General features: G+C 40.0%; 1 protein-coding gene across 1 annotated transcript in view; it reads right to left on the reverse strand.

The window, feature by feature from the left end:
• TENM1 (teneurin transmembrane protein 1) overlaps positions 1-22,906 on the reverse strand; it is a 311,517-nt gene that overhangs the window by 94,286 nt on the left and 194,325 nt on the right. Inside the window, exons 11-13 of the mRNA XM_062584304.1 lie at positions 22,360-22,560; positions 1,837-2,022; positions 635-658 (exon numbers count right to left, since the gene is read on the reverse strand). Coding sequence (XP_062440288.1) covers positions 635-658; positions 1,837-2,022; positions 22,360-22,560 — 411 coding nt within the window. The remainder of the gene's footprint in view (positions 1-634; positions 659-1,836; positions 2,023-22,359; positions 22,561-22,906) is intronic.

Below are 22,906 nucleotides of genomic sequence, written 5' to 3' on the forward strand. Positions count from 1 at the left end.
GGCTAGGACGGAGAGGGATGGCTGCCAAGCGCAGGGAAGATAGGTGCTCAAACTGACATAATTGAGCAGGACCTCAGGCAAGGTACAGAACTCTAATGAGAAGCACCAGGCACAAAACAACACTCAAATTTAACTCTTGATATCAAATGATTTGAGGAGAACTATATCATGTATAGACTAGACAGAGAAGTTCTTATTTTTTAAAACTATCGAGAAAAGAATTTACTGCAACTACAAATGACAAAAATAAGAGTAATTTTGTTCTCATGGAATACAGGATCAACCATATTTTTTCCAGTAAATTCTCAGCTCTGTCATTATTTTGGAATGGTAACCAAGAGCAAAAATCTCATTGGCCTAACATAACATTAGATAGCCACAAGAAACATGCTTACATTGCTACAACTTTGTAAATGAGTTGAGTACAATTTCCATTAAAAGCTACATTTTTTCTGTATCTCTCTCTCTCTCTCTCCCCCTATGCATATTCATATATCTCATAATCAAGCATCCAATCCATTCTGGCAACTTAACAGTACAGAAGCTCAGACAAAACAGGTAACACAGAACACGCCACTCCCAGTACTTTTGTATCTTTTCATTATTCTTTGCAATGCTGACGTGAAAAACTTACCTCGAACAGCATCTAAGTAGTGAGCTTAAAAAAGAAAAGAACAAAACTGAGATAGATTGAATTTCTGTACCAAAATAAAAATACAGAAACCATTTGCTTACAGTTTGCCACCTGTTGGTTAGAGAAAAGCTGTCTCCTTACTACAGCTACATCTATTGCTACTACTATGATCAAAATACATCGCTTATAAGTTTGTTCTCCATTCGATCACAAGGATGTACAGGGCAGCTTGGGCCATACCTGGCAGTGCCTACAACGGGAATAATGACGACTGAGGAAAAAAACTATTTTCACCTTATTATTCAAGCTCTGTTTTCATCTTTTTATTATTTTGGTCCATTCTGGATTCACTATACAGAGTCTTTTGAAAATTAGGCCCTTCTTCCTCAACAAATCTAATTCTAGAATTAGCAAATATAATTCGGGAAATTCTAGAGCCAGTGAATGAATTATCTTAAAATAATTAAGATAAAGATAAAACATTCTACTTTTTCTCAAGAAGAACACATGAAAGCTTATGCTGCTTACCTCTGAAAATTAGATACTCGACTCTTTCATGCAATTAAAATATTTATGAATAATATTGCTCTGGGAAATTATTAATGACATTTTAGAGAGAACCACTATAAGACTTCACAAAAAAGTGTCATATTTCATTAAAATATAACAATTTGTAAAGTAGAGTAATGACTTTGGAAAAGAAAAGCTGAAAGCTTTAACTTATTAGGAATATTGTTAGAAGCTAGCTACATGAAAACACCTCTAGCAGTAAGTAAAATATGTAAAACCTCAGATACAAATGCAAAAGAATTAATGCAAGAATTACTTAAGGTGAGTAGTAGTTTCACCTCCCACAACTTCCATGACTTAAATATGAGCATTTCTTTTCTTCTTGGGCCATGACTCAAAGTTTATATATGAGTATAACCCAGACATTTGTTAGGACATAGATACCTTTGTATATTTTTATTCCTTTAATTAATGCATCAATGCTATTTCTTATGAACAGAAAGCTGCACTGAGTTGCCGTTCTGCAGAATAAACAGGGTGCATCATCCCTGGAGAGGCACCTTTGCACACTGGCCTGATTCTGTGTCTCTGGTTTTTCAAAATGACTTCAATTTGACTAATGGCTAGAGCAGATGTTTGTATAACTGGTTCAGATCCTATTGATTTTATTCCTGAGGGTACAAAAGCCTTACCGATGGTGCAGTGGTCCCCTTCCCATCCAGGACTGCACTCACACTTCCCATCTTTGCACTGGCCATGCTCAGCACAGTGAGAGTGGCAGGTACGCTCTTCACACGTTGGTCCTACCCAGCCTTCTTCGCACTGGCATATCCCTCTTGAACAAACGCCGTGGCTACCACAGTCCAGGGTACAGAGCTCTACACAGGATTACAAAAGTGGATAGAGTGAAATGGCAATTTCACACTGGATGTAGACTTTGCATTGATAATAAACACAACCAGGTCCAGCCTAACGCCATTCATCTACTGGATCAAATATCGGGTTATATTACCCACTTCAAGCCTCATCTAGTCTTCCTTCTTTAGCAGTTATTTGCAATACCATCTATTTGTTTGGGCTGGGGACTGCAGATGATAGCTTTGCATATGGCAGGGCTATGGGTCCAGAACAGACCGGCGATGATGCAAAGAAGTCCATTTCTTTTGACTAATTTCAGCTTAAGCCTGAGTCCTCCTTCCTCCTCTCAAAAAGCAGCTGCTAGTACAGTAAGTGTTAGCCAAACAACCCACTGCCGTGGTAGCATAGAACATGATACATACCATGCATAGGCCATGCAGTTTGAAAATGGCTTTCAAAGATTAAAACTTTCCCCCCCCCATCTCTTGACCCTCATGAGCCACCTGCCAAAAACCCATAAAAACCACTTCAGGAGGACAGGACTACTTCCATCATTTCACTCAGAACAACTTCTCTACCTGGGCGTTGTAGAGCTCCACTTAGTGTGGAGCAGGATGAAAATCCTGAACGGCTTCAATACATCACCATCTGCCAACTGCAGCTTAGACTAAAGTTGCTCTGTGAAAAGAATGGCTTCATTATAAAAGGGTTCTATACGGTTTAAATTTGTTTAGAATAATTGGTGTCAGGAGACAAAATTTGCTTGTTATTCTGCAATTAACCTGCCGTAGAAATGCTTCCTCCTTCCTTCTCTCAGAAAGCAGCCGACAGTACCATGAGTGTAAGCCAAGTAACCATGTCTGTTCTGTTTTAAAATGCCAATGTAACATACTTAGTAGTGGAAAGATTTCTTCCCTTGACAGATTTTAAACAACAATCATTTATATCTAGAAACTATTGCACAGAAACGTTCCTGAAAGTATCCATATTGACAAATACTGTTCCTGTCCATATCAAATAAAGTCTATGAAGTTCAAATCAAAATCTTATCATGAATAAAAAAGCAGCACAGAGATGTAACTACCCAGTGACATCTCAGGGGTGTCTAGGGTCTGTCTTAAGTCAAGTTCTAGCCATTAATTTCATTAATAAACTGGCTCAGAGTATAAACATACAGAATTTGAAAGTGAAAAAATGGAAGAGAATGGTCAAACTCAAAATCACCCTTAGAAGCTGAGGACTTGATTAAAAAAATCTCACTAAAAAAAGTCACAATGAAATTCAGTAATAGCAACTATGAGGTACTACACTGAGGAAAACAAAATAAACTACATAAAAATGACTAATTTTATTATTCAGCAAGAGACTTGTGTTATACTGGAGCACAAGACAAACATAATTATCTGATGATATTCTCCCAAAAGAGTAAATCATAGCCTCCTTTGTATTTAAGGCAAGGAAGGAGACTGCTTGGCTATACTCTACTACAAAGAACCCCCCCCCCCCCCAAAAAAAAAAAAAAAAAAAAAAAAAAGTGCCCAGTCTGGGGCATCAGCCTTCAGAAAGACTTGACTGCTGCCCACTGATGATGTATTAATCTAAGGCTTCATGCCTTGGACTGCCTGCCCGCCCGCCTGCAGGTACCAGGAGGGATTCTGCACCATTTGGCTTGGCTTTTTTGTTAACTTGTTTGTTCCTTGGAAGCCTGGGAGACGGCTCAGAGAGCAGGGGGAGGACTCGCTCTGTCACTTCATTGGTACCAAAACCACTCACGTACTCCCTTCTCCTCAGACGAGAAGGCAACTCATCCCCAGATCGCCCACCCCAGGCCAGAGCAGCAGAGGATCATTACAATTATTTTTGCTTACCCTTATATCACGGGGCATGGGCTAACTCCAGAGAATTAAATCGAACAAATTACCTGCTACTTCAAGGATTTTGGCTGTTCGAGGGATGCCTTTGATCTCTCCTGATTCCCTTCTAGTTCATTATAATCACAGCTTTTGGTATTTCATTATAAGTGGAAAAAGTTGTTGAATGGATGTTAAGAAATAGTTTGTGGCCAACACCATGTGGGGCTATGTGGAGTAGATGGTTTTGGGCCATTCTGGATTAGGTGACCTCTACACAGCTTTTTGCAGTTGTGGGACTGGTTTAGCTCAAGTAATGCCAAAACTTCAGGGAGTATTCAAGACGTCAGTATACAGAACTTAACTCACATCTTAACTTCAAGTTGGAGAGCCAGTGGTGGATAGTGCTTTCCTATCTTTTTAGTAACTCTAGCAGCTTCCTCCACTTCTCTAATTGCAAATAGATCTCAGAGAACCAGCTGTGGAAACCCTTGAACACATTCCCACACAGCACATCTGCCTCACCTCTGCCCACCTCCCTAGCAGTTTGACACCTTTGTCTTCTAAAGAGAAGCCAAAGAAATATGCATTATGGAGTGGAAGGGAACGTGGATATATCCCTGTTCTGGTGGCAAGAGGAGACTGTACAGATCTGGTGCATATTATTAGTTTATAACCCACTATACAGTCTTTAACCACAAAGCTCATTTTGGTTATTCTGTCACCTAAGATTAGACACAGCCAAGCAATTTTCCTTAATTTCTAGCTTATTGGAACAGTGTTTAGCCTGGATAAACACTTCCATAAGCAAGCAGACGCACTGGATCCTGGTTTCTTGATTCGGACAATGCCTCTCCCTCAGTCAGCTCAGTTGCCCAGCTGCTCAGTCTGCTCATATTTTGTGACCGCTCAGGCCAGTCTGGAGATTTACATTTGCCTCAGTGATGTAATACGAGGCTTCAGAAATGCTGTCTACAGTAGTAATGTAGTCTCGGGCCAAGTAAATCCAAGGACAATTCTTAAGATTCTCCCCACACTTCTGTTTCCACGCCAAGCAAGTGATCTCAAGCCTAACATCATCCTATTTATGCTGTGGTAGTACACACATCTTTAATCCGCTGCTAATTCAAACAATCATGTTAAAATATATATATATATATCAGTTCAGGTTTCCTGTTTTTAATGCAAAACAATTCCTTAGTTCTTCCTGTCGATAAACAAGTAAAGAGAAATCAGCATGGGAGCGAGTCCCAGTAGCATTTGCACTGTGGGACTGTGTCTCCATAGCAGACTTGACAAAAGGAGATATTCTGAGTGGATGGTGACCAAATGCGATGGGAAGCAAAACAGTAACTTGAAACAGATTAATAGCTTCAAAAGAAGCTGATGTGATTAAAGGAAAGACAGCAATGAAGTAGACAGCAAGTCAGGCATCAGCCAACTCTTCTGTGAAACAGAGATCCTCCTCCTCCTTCCCCCACAGGATTGGCTCAGAGGCACCCCAGTGCAGTGCCAAGGAGCCAAGGCAACCAAGCGGCAGTTTTGGGGTTGAACAGACGCAGGAGCTGAGCCAGCCAAAGAGCTCCCCTCTTGGTCATCCGCCTCCTGGCTGTGTGGTCCCTGTCCGCAACTCATGCAATGGAGGGCAGCTGGCTCACATCATGAACCAGGCAGGCAATTATTCACTATATTTTTCTGGCTTAGTACCTGAAAGCTTGCAGAGGGTACTTCACACACATGGTAGAGGAGGAGATGGAGACCCACCAGAACAGAGCCTGGTCTGCTCAGGAGCCCTGAGCTGTTGCACCAGACAAGACTACAAAGCACATGAGCAAGGGGAAGATGACTTATTTAAGACAAGAAAGGAGGCAGATGTCAGTTTGGATCAGAAAATTGGACTCTGGGGGGATAATACATCAGTAGCATCTAGTTAAGTTGTTGCAATAATGTTCATTCATTCTCACAATGCAATAGTGCAATACACGTAATTAGTGAAGCCCCTCAATCGTATGTGTGCTTAGGTTTGTGGACTTGCATAAAGCCAATCGCTTCTCTCCCACCCCTCCATGGCACAGGTTGGTGGGATATGCTCCTGCCTGGCTGCCCCTGGCGCTCCAGCGGGTCTCGTGCGTTCGTCGGGGAGGCAGCTCGAAGGCTGCTCTGCGGCCAAGAGGGCATGTCCACAGCCAGCGAGAATTCTCCCTGCTCCAGCAATACCAACTGAATCACCCTAACTTACACAGACCGAAAGTGCATGTGCATACTTTGCAATCAAAATAAGGTTCTCTAAGCATAGGGCTCTATTTAAAAAAGCCCTAGGCTGTCTAGACTCACTGTGAGCAACGTGCTGACAAATTGCTGGGAGCTGGCCTCAACCAAACCCCACCGTTTCTTATAGACTTTCACAAAACACATCAAATACAAAATTCAGATTCCTCAGACGTAAACCAAGCAATGAATAAGAGACTTAAAAAATGTTCAACTCAAGCTGTCTAGAACCTTTAGTGGTATGTCCTTAATTCTGAATGTTCATTAATTTTATTGGAAGAAGGCAAATGTGAGCTGGGAAGCATTATTTGTACATACTCTTGAGAAGGAGACAAATACGCTCATCATTCCTTAGCTAATCTAAAAAGCATTAAAAATTCACTCCATACTCTTCATTTTAATTACCTAAGTCAACACTGAGTCCTTTTAAATGTGTTTTATAATAAGTTTCTACTTACGTAATATGAAAAGGGAAATTAAAGCTAAATATTTTATAATTTGTAATGATAAGGGAAGACTTTAATTTTAATTCAACATGTTTCAGGAATAACTTTTAGAAAATCAAGTCAAGAATACAAAAATATATGTAAACAAAAGTGATCAAATAATTGTAAAATGAAAACACTTTCATTTTACTTTTCTTCACATTCCAATGTTGAGTTGTGCAACAGACAGTCTAAACCCTTAAGCATCATATTCATAACTTGGCTATCCATTTTTTAATAAGTGGATTTCCATAAAGATTAAAAATTAATCTAACCTGACTTTCACCCAATATGTTTAACTGCTGGAGGCTGCAAAAAATCACCTATCTAGGCCTAATAAAGAAAGTTTTCTCAATTTAAATATACTTTGCATTTAATAAGCTTGCATGATAATTTCAACAATGTTCCTGAGCTTTTTGAAATTACCATCCCGCTGTGTCCTGGAGACAACTCTGTGCTAGCTTTCGTTTTCAGCAACTTTATTAATACAGTTTTTTACATTGTAAAAGAGTTCAAAAATGTAACTTTAAACTTTAAAAATTCACAGTCCAAAAGCGTTTGAGCTACCTTTTTCAGTAAAACCTAGTGGAAAGTTTTCCCCACTCGAGAAGATTACCTGACAGAATGCAGTACAAAAGCTTAAAACCAAGCTTTACAAGTCCGTAATAGCAAAGGTGTTATTTTTATGGTACAGCTTATATAATCTTCATGATTTAAACAAGATCTTGTGGCAATCTGGTTGTTTCAGCTGCATCTAATCTGGGCTTCTCCTGGCATAGTGACAGCATGCCAGTTACTTGCAGAGCTTTGTACTTGCTTAGCCAGCCACAATTATACTAGCAAACTTTGTAGCTAAGGACCACAAGGAGACAGGTAGTGTAAAAGATGTCCTTTCGATTCATTCTTTCCTATTTTCATGGACAGATTAGATAACCTTATTTCATAATAGGACCAGAAGGAGAGATGGTAAGGAAAAGAAAAAGCATAGCAGAAGTAATAATTAGTCTGTTGAAGCCATAGGTATTTCATTTCTGCTGAAGGAGGAAAGTGAGGTTAGTTTATCCCATTCAGGACTTTGGTAGCAACAGATAATTGGAGCTCACATATAAAAATTAGGTTGTCATTCTCACCAAAACCTAATACCTGAGGCTACAATCAGCTGAAACATGAGAATTTTATTATTGTCTAGAAACATATTTTTAACGTGACAAATGTCATTTGTAACATTTTGATAATACAGCTGTAATTCCAGTCTCACTAAATATTTAATTAAGTATGTTGGTAGGTAACATGGTGAATCAGTGTAAGAAACTGAAGGCTAAACACTTTCTGTAGAGGCAAGGCAGAAGAATTACAAAGGGATATGTGAGCATCCAACAGCATCTGCTCCTCAAAACAGAGCTGGAAATCGCAGGGACTTGGAAATGTTTGCAAAACACGACTTTCGAAGTCTTAGACTGTCAGCTGTTGTGAACATGCTTCCTCTGGCAAACCAAAACAGGCTTCCTGCAGGCAACATGCAGTAAAGGTACGTTCCTGAATTGCAGATAAACTCCAAACAATTCCAGCTACATATCCTATCTTTCACACCATCAAGTAACACTCAATGGGAAAAAGCTATAGAATTTTACACAAAATTTGATATGATCAAAATTAAATCAACCTGATAGATCATCATTAATCAACAACTGCTTGGATGAAAAAAAAGCCTCTGCTGCCAGCATACCAAAATAACATACCAGTTATAACATACATATACCTACGTACATAGCATAGTTGATCTTTCTTTATATAGATTTATATAAAACAGGGCTGCAAAGGACTTCATATGACCATCTAGTCCATCTGCATTCCAAATTAAATCATATTTGGCACTACTTAAAAAAAATCCCAGCAACAGAGAATCTAAGCCAGCACTAGATAATCTCAGTCTAAACTCTCTTGCTACAGTACTTGTCCTATTCTCCATGCATCACATGTTTAAATCTGACAAAGAAATATAAAGGTCATCTCATGATACCTCAATAACTTGTGGATGTGAGTAGTTTGTTCTATTTGTGCAAGGAAATTGAAAGCAACATTTTAATGCTATTTGAATGAACACCCTGAGACTATTACATTGAATTTATTCTTACAGATATGTCCAAAATCATTTCCAAAGATCCTGTTTCTTGAACAAAGTGGGACATGATGACCCATCTCAATACAAGAGAGACAGAGTGAGATCCATCTCAGCCAGCTTCAACATCTGTATCTAAAAGTTTTCTACTGAAAATCCAGATCAAGTTCAAAATAGCTACAGGATAGCTTGCCAGTAGTTTACTGCTATGTTACCAGAGTAGAACATTTAAAGTTATTCAGCTGTTGATATTTATTATTTTTGATTATGATGAAGAAACAGAGCAAGGAGGCAAAGTTATGTTAAGCAAAGGAGGAATGGTTTTGGAAAAATTCTCCACATGAGAAAATAGATCCTACGCCAGATCATACCTGCCCTTTTTGATGAATGATGCTAGAGAGGATCATAACATATTACAGCTATTTGTGGGTTTCCATGGATTACAGAAGCATCAGGACATTCCTTACAACTTAAAAAAGAAATAAATTAGTAATTATAGTAAGTAAGTTTTTGGGTGTTTTCATGGAAACATAGTATATGCTCTAGTTGAATGGAGGATTGACTGTGGCACTGCTGTCCACACCGCGAACTGCCTTAAACCCCAGGAGGGCTTCTAGCTGGGGGCAGTAAAGGCAACGCAGAAAGTAGGGCCCACACGAGTGGCAGAAATGCACTGCTAAACGATTAATGTCCTCAGACATTCACCCAGCCCAAATTATTACCCAGCCACAATTAACATACAGTCATCAAATATTTCCACTGACACAGCAAAGCCAAAACTTCTCTAAACATTCTTTCATTTTAAACCTTTTAATCGCAAGCTTTTTACAGTAAACCTTTTTGATATGTTGCTTCACAGATTTCTAACTATTTTTCTTATCTTCTCACTACAGCCCACAAAGCACAATATCAAACCACTGGAACTAAAATGCCATATCCTCACTGCTTGTTATTCATACTGTTTCCCCATCAATCTAGTAACTGTTTTAATTGCTTTCTGGAAATAATCCTGCTCTCATCTCATTGAACTTATTCCTGATGCGCTAAGTACTCTAAAAATAGCTCTTCTAACTTCCAGTAGGAATGATGCCATTAATAGTCGTGTGCACCTTAAAACATATGAATGCAATGTATTTTTTCTGAACCGTAATTGTAACCTCTCATAATACTGTATCTATTTAGAAAATATCTTTTCCAAACTTGGGAGCCCTGATTTGCTTGAAAATGCAGTTGTGTGAGATAGGCAGATAGAAAACTCTGAGAGGTTGATACAGCAAGCAGAGGGAAGCAATAGAGAAATAGCACTTTGAGGAACTTTTCCCCCTTTTTAGGTCTTTTATCACACCTTTTTTTTCAGCTTTATTTTTCATCTGATGAAATCAGATGAATATTTTCTTCCTGATCCAAATCCATTTTGTATATATAAAACCTCACCGTTTATTGATTTCACTGTGCTTCAGAATGGTATTTTTGCAGTGCAAAAATTCAATCAATACAATCTTATGAGTCTGGACTGGTAATGGTAAACATACTAACAGATATTTCATTTCAAGGAGCCAAAGCTCTGAAAATTGATATCACTGAAAAGGATTACTCATTTGCCATTGGGTGTATCTGTGTTTACCCAGCCAGTGTTGGTGTAAAGCAGAATACAATTATGCTGTGCTCGACACACATGGGATTTTAGCTGCAGAACCTGTCTCTCGTGGACATGATACAGGTTGGCAGGTCAGATAACGCTTTTGTGGGAAACGTTTAAAATAAATGAGCAAAATAATAACCTAATAGTAAGGAAGATTAGACTGACCCGAGGGTGACGAGAACCACACAGAACCCTGACCAGGATAACCTTTTCTTTTAATACAGTGTTTCCCAAGTAAACGTCAAGTTTCTTTGTCAAATTTTGTCCCATTTTATAATTTGTCTCCACTATTTGATTTCAGTTGTACGTATTGTAAAGCACTGAAATTACAGCAGTCACTGTAGATTCATACTCTGACTAATAAGCTTCATAAAATCCCTCACAATATACAGACAACCACAGAAGGACATGTCTTACAATGTCTGTCTTGTGTAGGGGAGACCAGCAAGAAAGCAGTCCAGAACAACCTTCCATGAGCCAAAAACGAACAAGATGAAAGCTATGAAAGCCGAGGCTTTGTGCTCGCTCACAGAGGGAAAATGCAAAGCACAGGTCCTCGGGTTGAAAAGCCAGGGGTATAGGAAAAACAGAGAAAAAGGAAACCCGTTGGGCAAGTGACGGACCGCGATAATCAGTGAAGGGCATGGGGTAGTGTATAATAATGATGAGGAACATGGAGAGCAACCAAATTGTTCTGCAGGAAAAAGGAAATAGGCAAAGTGACTGCTCAGCAGGCACACTTAGTAAAACTGTCTCACAGGTACAGCCTGAGCTAATACATTATCAAAAGAAAATAAAGGAACAGCTATTTTCAGCCAAGGTTTTTAAGTTTGCCCAAATGGATCACGATGCGTCTTTTCTATAAGCACCAAGTCTTTCATGATACACACAGAAGTCTTATTATTAACACTGAATAGGGCTCTACTCTGAGCTTAAGATCTCACAATTGTTTAGTAAATTTGATTAGTCATATTTAGTAAAGAAGCAACGGTTTATTTAAGCACTACTTGAAAAGAGTAGGCACCAACTTCAATTCACCAGCTTACAGGTTGACCCTTGAGTGTGGATCTAGTGCCCCAAATGGCTCCGTTAAATGCTTAACTCGTCCAGATCGTATGTGCTGCACGTTAGACATAACTGCTGACTTCAGTAACCAAGATATATTTTACTTATCATATTTCTGAAGGGTTCAAAATGCTGAAAAAGCAGTCACTGGTCCTACTTCTCATACATTATCAGGGATATCTATTCAGATTCACTTATGTAAAAGCAATGGCAGCCCAAAACCCACAGAGCAGCCACTGCCAACCAAATCTGATGCAAGGTTGCTGCAGAGAAAGGAAGGAGACTGACTTGCAGGTTCTAGCTCAGCGCTGCAGGACCGGCAGTTTTGGAAAGTCATCCCTTTTGATATATGACATTAACCAAAAGAAAACACACCTATTTTTTAGCTGTTTTTTCAATGGAGACCCACACACCAGTGACAGACGTAAATGGTAGATCAACCAAAGTAAACCTTAGGGATTCTGCATTCCCAACAAACAAACAGAATATCACAGTTAAGACTAATATCAGAAATAAAAGGTCACTACCAGACGCTGAGCAGCATCTCAGGTCCCCAGTCAACAGTAAAAATCAGCTGAAGCTGGCCTTGCTACCCCTCTTTTTAGCCCCAGCAACCCGTTTCTTGGGCAATCTTGGCCGAGGTAGGTGACCTGAGCTCTCACTGCGAGCAAAGGCCGCCCAGCACCGGCGAGCAGCAGCCGTCACAGCGCTCAGCGACCGACTAGGAGCACTGCTGACACCAACAGCCAGGAAACACTGACACGTTTAACTGTCCCCGTTGCTGCACTTGTGACTTTGCGTACAGAGAGGGATGAAGCAGCTACCAGCAAGCAAACCGTAGCTTCCCCTGTGTCAGCAACACGAACAGAAACAGCAACGCGCATCTGGCAGCTGCTCTTCTGCCTTGTAGCTGCTCAGAGAGGCAGCACCTGGCTAGTGGGCTTCCTCCTCCGGCGAGGAAAGCGCATGGCCCCGGGTTTGAGAGCGCCCTGCTGTCCCCACACCCTCAGGGTCCCTGGCGCAACGGCAGCAGCGCTCGGCAGAGTTGAAGAAAGGAGCGAGCGTCCTCGTACTTTGCCGCACCTCCTCCATCTGCCCCGCACACGTCTCCTGCTAACTCGGCACGGCTCTTCCTCCCCCTGCAAACACTCTGCTGAGTTAGGTCCGGTATCGCCTGGACGTGCTGCCCGGTCACAGACCGCTCACCAACCAGTCCGCCTCTTACGCTGCTGCTTTGCACTCAGCGCAGCTGAGAGGGGCACGCAGCGGCCGTCCCCTCCGGCTGCACCCGCACCGCGCTGCACGGGTGACGACCGGAGCAGCTGAAAACGCAGCGTGTGAACGATCAGCCTTCCGCAGTCCCTCAGAACATGATTCTGGATCACAAGGTCACAGATGCCGTTTTAACAAGCTGCTCATAAAATGGGCATGGCTTCCTAAAGAGCAACACGCATGAACGTACACTGCAGCTACAACGCCTGTGGAGTTTTTGCTCTATCACCACCGAAATGTTTTTGCATAATTACTATAATTCTATTTAAAAGGTGTCACCTGAGCCTAAACATTTAAGCAAAAGTCCTTGCTTAAAGAGGGCAAAGACCAGTGACTCTTTAAATGTCTACATCTATTACACTTGCAATTATCTACACAGTCGAAAAGCTCAACAAGGCAATTTGCAGGAGAAATGAAAGTTTCCAAGCAGAAGAAGGCTTCCATGATTTAAACTTTTACTGATAGCAATTTCCTATTTTCAGAGGTAAGTTAAATTTAACAGAGAGCCTCTGCTGCATATTGAAGTGGTAGCTATTTTTGTAAAACTCTTACTACAACAATAAAAAATGTTTTAAATATCTGCTTTTAGGGGACTTAAGCAACACATTTCGCAGATGGGTGTTCTGAAATTCACAGAAGGACAAAAACTCTAGTTGTTTTGCTTTTTTGTACATTTGTTCCAGCACCGTGCTTCTCCAGCTTTGAAGGTTGAAAAGTTTCCTCCTGATATTAGCAGCCCTCCTTTAGAGGCCGGTGGCACAGCTGCCTCCCCACCGGCCAGGAGCTTGCCGGAATTTCGTTACCAAAACTGACTTGTCAAATTAAAAGGTGAAGGCTCTGCATCCTGTTACTGCTCTCGTATCCTCTGAGGCTCTTCATTTCCACTCTGTTACGGCACCTACACCACCAGCAGAAGCTTTTCCCCACTTGGCTGCTGTGGAGTACAGGCCTCTCCTATTCAGAACTCCACTCCTGATATTTTCTTGGACGGGGTATTTGTCCTTCCCATACAAAATCCTGTCGTTGGTTTTACTATGGTCCTTAACAACTTTCTAGATCTACTACCACGTAGCTAGTAAGGATGAGATGCTCAAAGGGATGTAGGTGCCTAATTACAACTTTAATTATCTAAAGCCAAGATTTAGATCCTTAAACCTTTGCTCAGCTTACCTAAATTGTTTAAATTACATAGGCACCTGAATTGCTACCAAACTCGCACTTATTTGCCAGGTTTTGTTACTAGATAATTGCCCAGCTGTCCTGCTGTACAAGCTGGCATTAAGCTCTCTGGATTCACAATTGGCAACCTTACGTGGCTCTGGCCTACGAATCTTAACCAGCATCACTCTCAAACCACATCTGTTGGATTAGGTCTAGCAGAAAACACACTGAAGTGTGTTTGCTGGGAACACTGGGCTCCCTATACAGACATGATGTCATGCACGCACAGAGGAAAGTTTCTAGCAGCCCCAAGAAGGAAGGAGAGCCGGGAATGTGCTGCTGTCACCACAGCAATTTCTGTATCTTGCCCTCGGATAGGGGAAGAGCTCCTGGTATAGGAACATCCTAACTCGGCTTTGCGGATTCCACTCAGTGGACTAAGCAATACCTTTTTGTGGATTAGACCAGGATCTACAAAAGATGACTTAAGTACATTATGTTTATACTTGAACGATGGCTATTTCCAATTGCCAAATGAGACGCAGACAGCAACAGATTCAGAATCTTAATTTTCAGGTTGAAAAGGTAAGGGAATGCCCATTATTTTTGGTGTATCTGCAAAACAAGCAGCAATCTGTTGCAAAACATCCCAAGTTTCCTCATTGTATCTCTCATACCCTTGACTTACCCTATTTCTTAAATCAATACATGACTACATGAGGTCTTTCTGGTTCCTTCTGGACTGATTTCAGCATACAGGAGAATTAATTTTTATTGGAGTGCTTCTTCACTGCTTTAAATTTCTCATATTTTAAATTCTCCAGCAACACGTATTCAGCATTCCAATCTTTAACTACTGAGTTTTTAATAGAAATCTTGCTCACCAGATATCTTTTTGCAAACTCTTGCAACTCTACAGGAGATACAAATCAAACTAGTCACATAGTTTTTTCTTTTCAGTGAAATATATAGCAGTAGGAAGAGTCTTTCTACAATGTCAAACAATGTACAGCAGGGGAAACTTCAATCATCCTTTTAATTAGCACAGCAGTAATAGTCAAAGCTCCTCACTTAATCTCATCTAACTGTCCTGTTTCTTTAATTTGTAAGTCCATCATTTCTGCAGAACAGAACAATGAGGGATGGCTACACTAGATAAAGTTCTTTAGACTTGTCTAAAATAGGAAGTACAGTAAAAGTGTCAGCATAGAACAGAACAGTCTATAGAAAACGCACGACAGAATACATCACAGATTGAAGAAATTTCAAGGCTATTTTCACTATTGGAGTTGTTTGTACTGAATACCCTTGTCCTTGGCAAATCAGAATGATTGACATCAATAATCTGCAATTTCCTAAATCTGAAGAGTTTTCTGATTGCAATGAAATGGTTTTACCTAATTATTTTTTTCAAGTTGCAGTTTTTGATGTTTAATTTTGAAATCAATTTGAGATGTCTTGAACTATATTAATATACTGTATTATGCCTTCATTTCTTTTTGAAGTACTTTACTTTAAGAAATGCATACTTCTAATGATTTTTAAATTACTCCACTCTGCACATATCAATTTACAACAATTACAAAATTTTGCATTTTTCAAAGCACTTCAGTTTAGAGAGGTTTTATGCTCTGCAAGATACCGAGAGAGAAGAGGCTGCTGATCCATTTTACCCTTTGTAAAATTACCACCGATCTTGCTAGAGAGAGTTTAACCAAAAATAGATATGCTAAATATACACCATCTACATACAATCACTTTAGGATGAATGTTTTCATGACGAAGAACTGCCACTACTCTTTTACCAATCATAATTAGGTTGCTTCAGTGGTATAAATGGATTCAGTGGAATTATGACAAATGTCCTGAAGTAAGGAGGACAGAAATTGGCCTACTTTGGCTGAATTGAATAGAATCTAGAGAAATGAATACAGAACAGGATGTCAGAGGTATCAGCTCTGTCACAGATTTCATTACTTTTCAGTCTGTAACATTTTGGGCACCACGCAGCAATTAGTTAATGACTCAGAGCTGGGTTCTCAGCTGGCATTGCTTTGGTGGAATCACTGTAGCTACATTCAATTATGCTAGCTGAGGATCTGCCCCACTGAACAACCGTCATCCACTTTTGCTTGATGTTTACTCCCTTAATCTCAAGGCTCCACATTACAGACATCAGTCTAAGAAAGGGGGCTGAGGTTTCCTCTTCAGTTTGTTCGTGTTGCGCTTTCACAGAATCTCAGAATGACTGAGGTTGGCAGGAGACTCCACAAATAGCCTTACTCCAACCCTGCTGAAGCAGGGTCAGCCAGAGCAGATTGCCCAGGACAGTGTCCCAGAGAGGCTTTGACTGTCTACAAGGATGGAGACTCAGCAACCTCTCCAGGCAACCTGAGTTCCAGTGTTCAATCACCCTTTCAGGAAAAAAGTGTTTTCTTATGTTCAGTGGGAGTTTCCTGTGTGCCACTGCTGCTTATCCTGTTTTGTTTTAGCTTTCTGATGTTTTAGTCATAAAGTTTAGCTTTTTACTACCCTGACTGACTAAGACAGGTCTTGTGGTTCTGGTTTTATCTGTGGAGATAGCACGATCTTGGAAAAGTCACTCCTGCTTTGTGGGTTTAATAAAAGCACTAAGTCATCTCTTCACAGAGGTGGAGTAAATTGATGACCATATGATGTGACAATAGCACGTAGATCAATTCAGTTAGCCAGAGCTGCCTTCTACCTAAGAATGAGCAGTCAGTACTTGCAAGTTTGTGTTTGTCTTTCTGAAACATTCTGCCTATAGACCTCAAAGGGAAATGATTCATTAACATCAAGGGATTTTGGATGACAGTCTATAAATAAAGCAACAAAGATGCAGAGACAATAAGCAGCATGTTGACTGTATTGATATCCTGGTGACACTAAAACAGTCTACCATCAGTCTTCCATTCTGCTATTTTATTTTGCCATGTATGCAGTATATCACCCTGATGCTGCACAGGTCAACTGAACCATATGTTGCTGGTCAGAAGAATAATGGATTTTCACATACAATCATACCTGGATTCAGGATGGTATAAAGCTGCTGAGACTCTTAAATAGTCATGGATGACCTTTTCCAGTACAAGCATTTTTCACAAAAAATATTTTATAATCAGTCTCACTTGGAACAGAGTATGACATTTCTATTCTCTATATAGCTTTTAGGAGAGAGGAAAGACCAAATGAGAAATAGAACCCAACCTCTTGTGCGTCTCTCTCAGGCATATCCACAGCCAGATGACTAAATCAATAATGGCCATAAAGGGGGCAGGATCTACATCTCTAACTTCTTTGGAGATTTTTACACAAGTTGCCAAAGGATGAACAAACCAGAAAAACCAAACCAAACGAACAATGTGATAAACTACATAGTAAGGAATGAATTCAAACACAGAAAACTCACCTTTATACACTGAGTAGTATGATGGGTTTTTAATTTTCAGTGCTTTGTATCAGGGAAGCATTTGATTTTCCACGAATTAGAAAATCATATGTTTTTTTATGAGCATCAGATAAACCATGGTGATGTCTGAAGAAGAACTATTTGCTTTACGGTGTATGTGGTTGTTGTGGTCAATGTTATGGACAGTGTGAACTGCAACAGTGCTGTTGCTCTGTTTCTTTTGGTCTTGGAAATACTCTATGAACCAAAAGGGTGGAAAGATAGCAAGCTGGTCTGTGCTATGCTGCAGAAGGATCCTAGCTTCAGGCCTCCGATGATAACAATAAGATCTTGAAGCATCTCAGAAGTTGGCACAGCTGCTTCATCAGGAGAGGAGGACAGCGGTCTTGGCAGCAGACATCTGCTCTCCCCAGCTCCAAGCTGCTAAGAGTATGCTCCTATATTGCAGTGCTAGAAAGGTGACTAACTGCCAGCTAATCCTCATAAGTAAAAGATACTCAAGCTGACAGTCCCATGAAGGACAGTTTATCTAGAGCAGCAAGTCAGATTCCGGCCTAGTTATAGGGGCTTGGTCCAGTGCCACAGCTCTTTTCTCAACAGTCATAGCAGAAGGAATAACTCTAGCATCGGGTATGAGTTATTTTTGGATACTTCTATTCAGTAATTCTGAGCTCTACTCTTAGACTAGGGAGCTGCCCTAGATACATTGGCCTTTGTAGTACAGATGTTGTCTATAGAATTATTCTACTCTACTGAATAAATTAATTCTTTAAGAACATATATGAGGCCTAAAGAAAACAGAAGAGCTCTACAGAAAAAGCACTGTACAAATTCAGTGGACAATCTGAGGCATCTAGCTGCCGATCCAAGAGATTATGGCAGATTCATATCCTTATATGGAGGCCTCTCAGTAGGAACGTGCAATATTTGGATGGAGCACAGCTACGGCCTCTTCATTCTCACAATTCTTTTAGAAACAATGCCCCATATGAGGGACAGCTAGAAATAAATTCCACCTACTCCATTACTTGGTACTTCTGGGCATTTACTCCCCCATCATACTGTCCACACGTTTCTCCTTTTCTAACCTAGTCACTTCGTACCACCCAATTAATTCAATCATGTCACAGTTCAGAGTTTGTTATATCCAAATACTCTCAACAAGTAACTTAAATCTGATCTGATATAGTCCTATAAATATCTTTAGTGCAGCAACTGTGCAGAACATCAAATATATACAGGAGCAAGTAACTGCTTGAATGATCAGGTCATACATCTTTAGCAAAATGGCATTTTTTTTAAGTGAAAAAAAAAAGAAAACTGTTTCATAAGAAACATGGGAAAGATGAATCAGGCATAGGCATCTTCCTTTGTCTTTCCTTGACCTCCAAATGGTTAAGCTAAGAATTTTAGTTTTCGCTTGATGTCATTTTACAAAAGCAAAAGCAAGCCTTACGTGGGCAGTCATATTTCCAAAAGAACTGCCTGAAAATACGGAATACATAAAATGTTCTGCTTTTTTTGGCATTAAATTTTTATGGAGGGGAAGAGGAAAGGAGAAATTAAAAGAGAGAGAGATCTGTGTATGTGTGTGCGCCTTTGCGCAGGCAAAAGAAATGTGTATCACTATAAGAAACAAACTGATTTAAAATATAGGCTCCTTTTATACTGATTTTTATAATCATTAAGGACAAAAAAGAAATCACAGTTTTGAAAACTTTTCTTTTCTCTCTCTCTCTTTTTTTTTTTTTTTTTTTTTTTAATGCGTGCCTACAGATGAGAGTCTTTTTGGCTTGGTTGCTTCTTTTTGTACTATAGGTATACTAGCAGCTCTCAAAAAGCTTCTCTCATTTTGAGGAAAATTACCAGAATTAGCATCACTCTCCATTGCATATATGAAAACTTCCTTAAATCAGAAAAACTCTGAAATACTCCACATTCACACTATTTTAAAGTGAAGATATATTTGGCTGTTGCAGGATTCCTGCATATCATTCATTGTAACAGTAACATATACTTCACAGAATCATAGAATTGGTAGGGTTGGAAGGGGCCTCTGGAGATCATCTAGTCCAACCCCCCTGCTCAAGCAGGATCACCTAAAGCATGTTTACATCCAGGCGGGTTTTGACTATCTCCAGAGAAGGAGACTTCACAACCTCTCTGGGCAACCTGGTCCAGGGCTCTGTCACTCTCACACTTCTCCATCCTCAGCTGTACTGCTTTATCTTTTTAAATATACATCCTTGATTTGGAAAATGTTTAGAAAGCTTCGAGCTGGACATAGAATCAGATGATTTTTCCACTCAGTGCAACTAAAAATGTTTCTGGGAAAATGAATCAACGGGAAGAACCCCTTAAGGAGATCATTATATTAGTTTTAGTTTACTGAAGAGATGGATAAGAGGTGAAGAGAGTAGGAACATTTAGGAGAAGAATTTGACAATCTCATCTAGCAGAAAGAAGCACAACAGTTAGACTTTTCACCTATTCAAACTGGGATTAGAAGGTGCACTTTTTAGCAGTGAGGGTCAGATATTGAAACAATTTACCTTGGAAAATAGTAGATTACTGTTCATTTTCAGTCTTTTGGTGAAGGCTGAATTTCTATAAACTAAACAGAAGCTATGAGCTTCAAGTACAAACTGAAGGATCATTTTTTGGGTACATATTCCACAGAAAGTCGAACTACGTGAACATGGTCTTCTCCAGCTCAAAAATCTATGAATGACTCCATTAGCTCTCAGGCTGTGGCTCCAAACACTGCCAATCCTTCAGGATATGTATGAGTCACACCCTCACCCTACATCTCTGTTCTTCCATGTCTATACTGTTTTCTTTCTTTCCACAGTCTGTGGCATTTAAAATGGAGCTTACTGTATGAAGAGCTAGAGACGGCAGGCTGGGGAAGGTATGGTGCAGAAGGTTCAGCCCTTTACAGGTGAGCCATAATTTACATGGGATGACATAGTCAGAAGTACTGGAATTCCTTTGCTATTGCAGCTTTTTACGATACAGCAAGAAACACTAATCTCCTATTTAGGAAAACATGAAACTTAAAAAATATTTCCCCTTTCTATTTTGAAAAGGCTTGGCATTTGCTGAGGAATGCAGAAAGTGTCAAGACAGAAGCCCATATGCTTGACAAGAATATAGAAAGGCAAACCTTCCCAATACTGAGAGAGATGCTCTTGCTTCTCTGGCTTGAGGTACTGAGACACTGGGGAAGTGCATGGTTTGAGGCAGGCTGACAGACTTCTCACAGATCTCTTGCAAAATTTTTCTTTCTTCTTGATTCCACATGAGTGGTCTGTCCTTTATACCTTTTCATCCTATTCATTGTACAGAACTTCATGATTTTTTTTCCTATTCGCATATGAAAGCTTTTACTCTGACCCTGTTGACTTAGCCTTCTGATGTTTTCCTTCCTCACTAAGATCAAGTATGCACAGCAACCATTGCACCTTAGAAGACAGTATCCAGCAGCAAATGAACATCTCTTAGACTTCAGTCTAATTCTCATTGTACTGTCATGACAATTCTGAATCAAGTTTAATAGCTATGAAGAGAGAGAAATTTAAAAGGAGAAATCTGAAGCATCTAGCTATAGAGGTGCCTGTTGGTGGTCATAAAAGCATCATATAACCCTGAAGGCAGTAGGGATGGAGAGAGGCATTTTCCCTAGTGGTTGATGGAAGTAAGGAAAAAACTAACTTCCTTCTAAGAATTTATTAAAATAACCCTGAAACTGAGCCAAACATGAAAATGAAGATCCTAGCAGACAAGACAGCAGCCTCTTTACTGCAATCACTTATTATCTCCATGTCCTTTTACTTAATATCCAATTGCCCTACACAGCTGACACAACAGACCCATTAGAGATTAACAATTCCTTTTGAGCTACAGCAACTTCCTATTAAAACAGAATTATCTTGTATATTTTGTGGGAAACAATTTTACTACATAACTAGAACCTTACCTAATTATTCGCTTCATTAATGAAAGTGCTATATGTTACTATTCTTCAGGAAACATTTTCAACACATAACAAAACATACGATGAACATGCAAGCAACCGGGATTCTGTGAAAAGCCAGCAGAAAGACAATTCTTGGCAAAGTATCGCCTCCAACAGTCTCAGACTGAAGTTACGTGTATTATTAATTTCAGAGTGTGGAAATCAGGGTTTTTGTAAAAAACATGCAAAATTGTTACCAAGTCAGTAATAAAAAGCTGTCATGGATGGGGGCATTTTTTAAGTCCCAAATCAAATGCTTTAAAGATCTGAGTGGAAGTTTATACTGTTTTAAGTGTTCCTCTGAACAACTGTTTCTGGGGGAAAAAAGGAAAAAAACCAAAAGGGACCAATGACGGCATTCAGCAAGTCTGTCACTTGATTCTATTCTGTACCGGGATGTGTCACTCATCAACTGAGATTCTGTGAGTTTTAGGTTAAAAAAAAATAGTAGTACCTACTTTGGTAATGACATGCTCCATTACAGGAGTAAAATGCCCGGAGCATATTCATTTCAAGAATACTAAATCTACATGTACAAAACACAGAAAATCCAGCTGAACTCTTAAACAGATTCAGTGGTATTAAACCTTGATAGTCCTCTCAGAAAAAACAATCTTTATCCCAGCATCAGAGAACAGGCAACTGTTTCTTGTTTAATGTTTTTTTGAGAGAGGCTCATGAATCATTGGGTTTAGACCCTATTTTCATATATCTCCGGATTCTCTCTGAGTTGTGGTCTCAGTGGAGGTATGATCCTAGCAAGTGCTGGACGGCATCAGAGAATCCTGCTTAACTCCAGCTAAAGCCAGGAGGTACCTGCACTCCTGCAGGACTACCGACCTCGCTGTTACGCCATCAGACAGTCAGCGTTCTTGTCACAAGGAAAAAGCCATTTCACCCTTGCCATGAGAAAGCCAGATGCTCCCAAGCTGCATATCCCACAAGAAATCAGACTTCAATGCCCCAGCACCTCTTGTTCACCTCACCTTGTGTTTTAAACAAAAGTTTTTTAATAGTTTTTGTTGAGAAAGTAAAATCTTGCCGTACCTGTTGAACAATCTGAACCCGTCCACTGTGGCTCACAGCTGCAGAGTCCCGTTTCCAGGAGAAACGTCCCGTGACCCGAGCACTGCTCCTGGCACACGGGGAGAGACGTCTCGCAGTTCACGCCGCCCCAGCCCGCGGAGCAGTGGCATTCCCCTTGAACGCACACACCGTGGCCAGAACACATAGGATCCAGGCAGTCCTCTAGAAAGCAGGGAACATACAATTTATAGCTTAAACTTTGCACCTTTAGTGTAAGTTTTTCTAGTGAAATACAACATCAGGGATTCAAATTAATTAGGTTAAAAAAAAAGCGATTTCTATGCAAATACTCAAACTGAAACAATGCTAACAAATATACAAGGAAAAACAGTCTATGCTAACAGCTGTGCAAAACTGTAAACTAAAAACAGGAAAACAAGCAAGTACGTAGGTTGTTAGAGATCTCATGATTCTACTTGTCATTTGTATTTTTTTATTTTTAAAATGCAGATTCCTTGGATAGATTCAGTGATCCAAATTAGCCAAGTCACTGTTTCAGTAGCAGAAG

Source organism: Rhea pennata, chromosome 11 (assembly GCF_028389875.1).
Source record: "Rhea pennata isolate bPtePen1 chromosome 11, bPtePen1.pri, whole genome shotgun sequence".
Taxonomy (NCBI): Eukaryota; Metazoa; Chordata; class Aves; order Rheiformes; family Rheidae; genus Rhea; species Rhea pennata.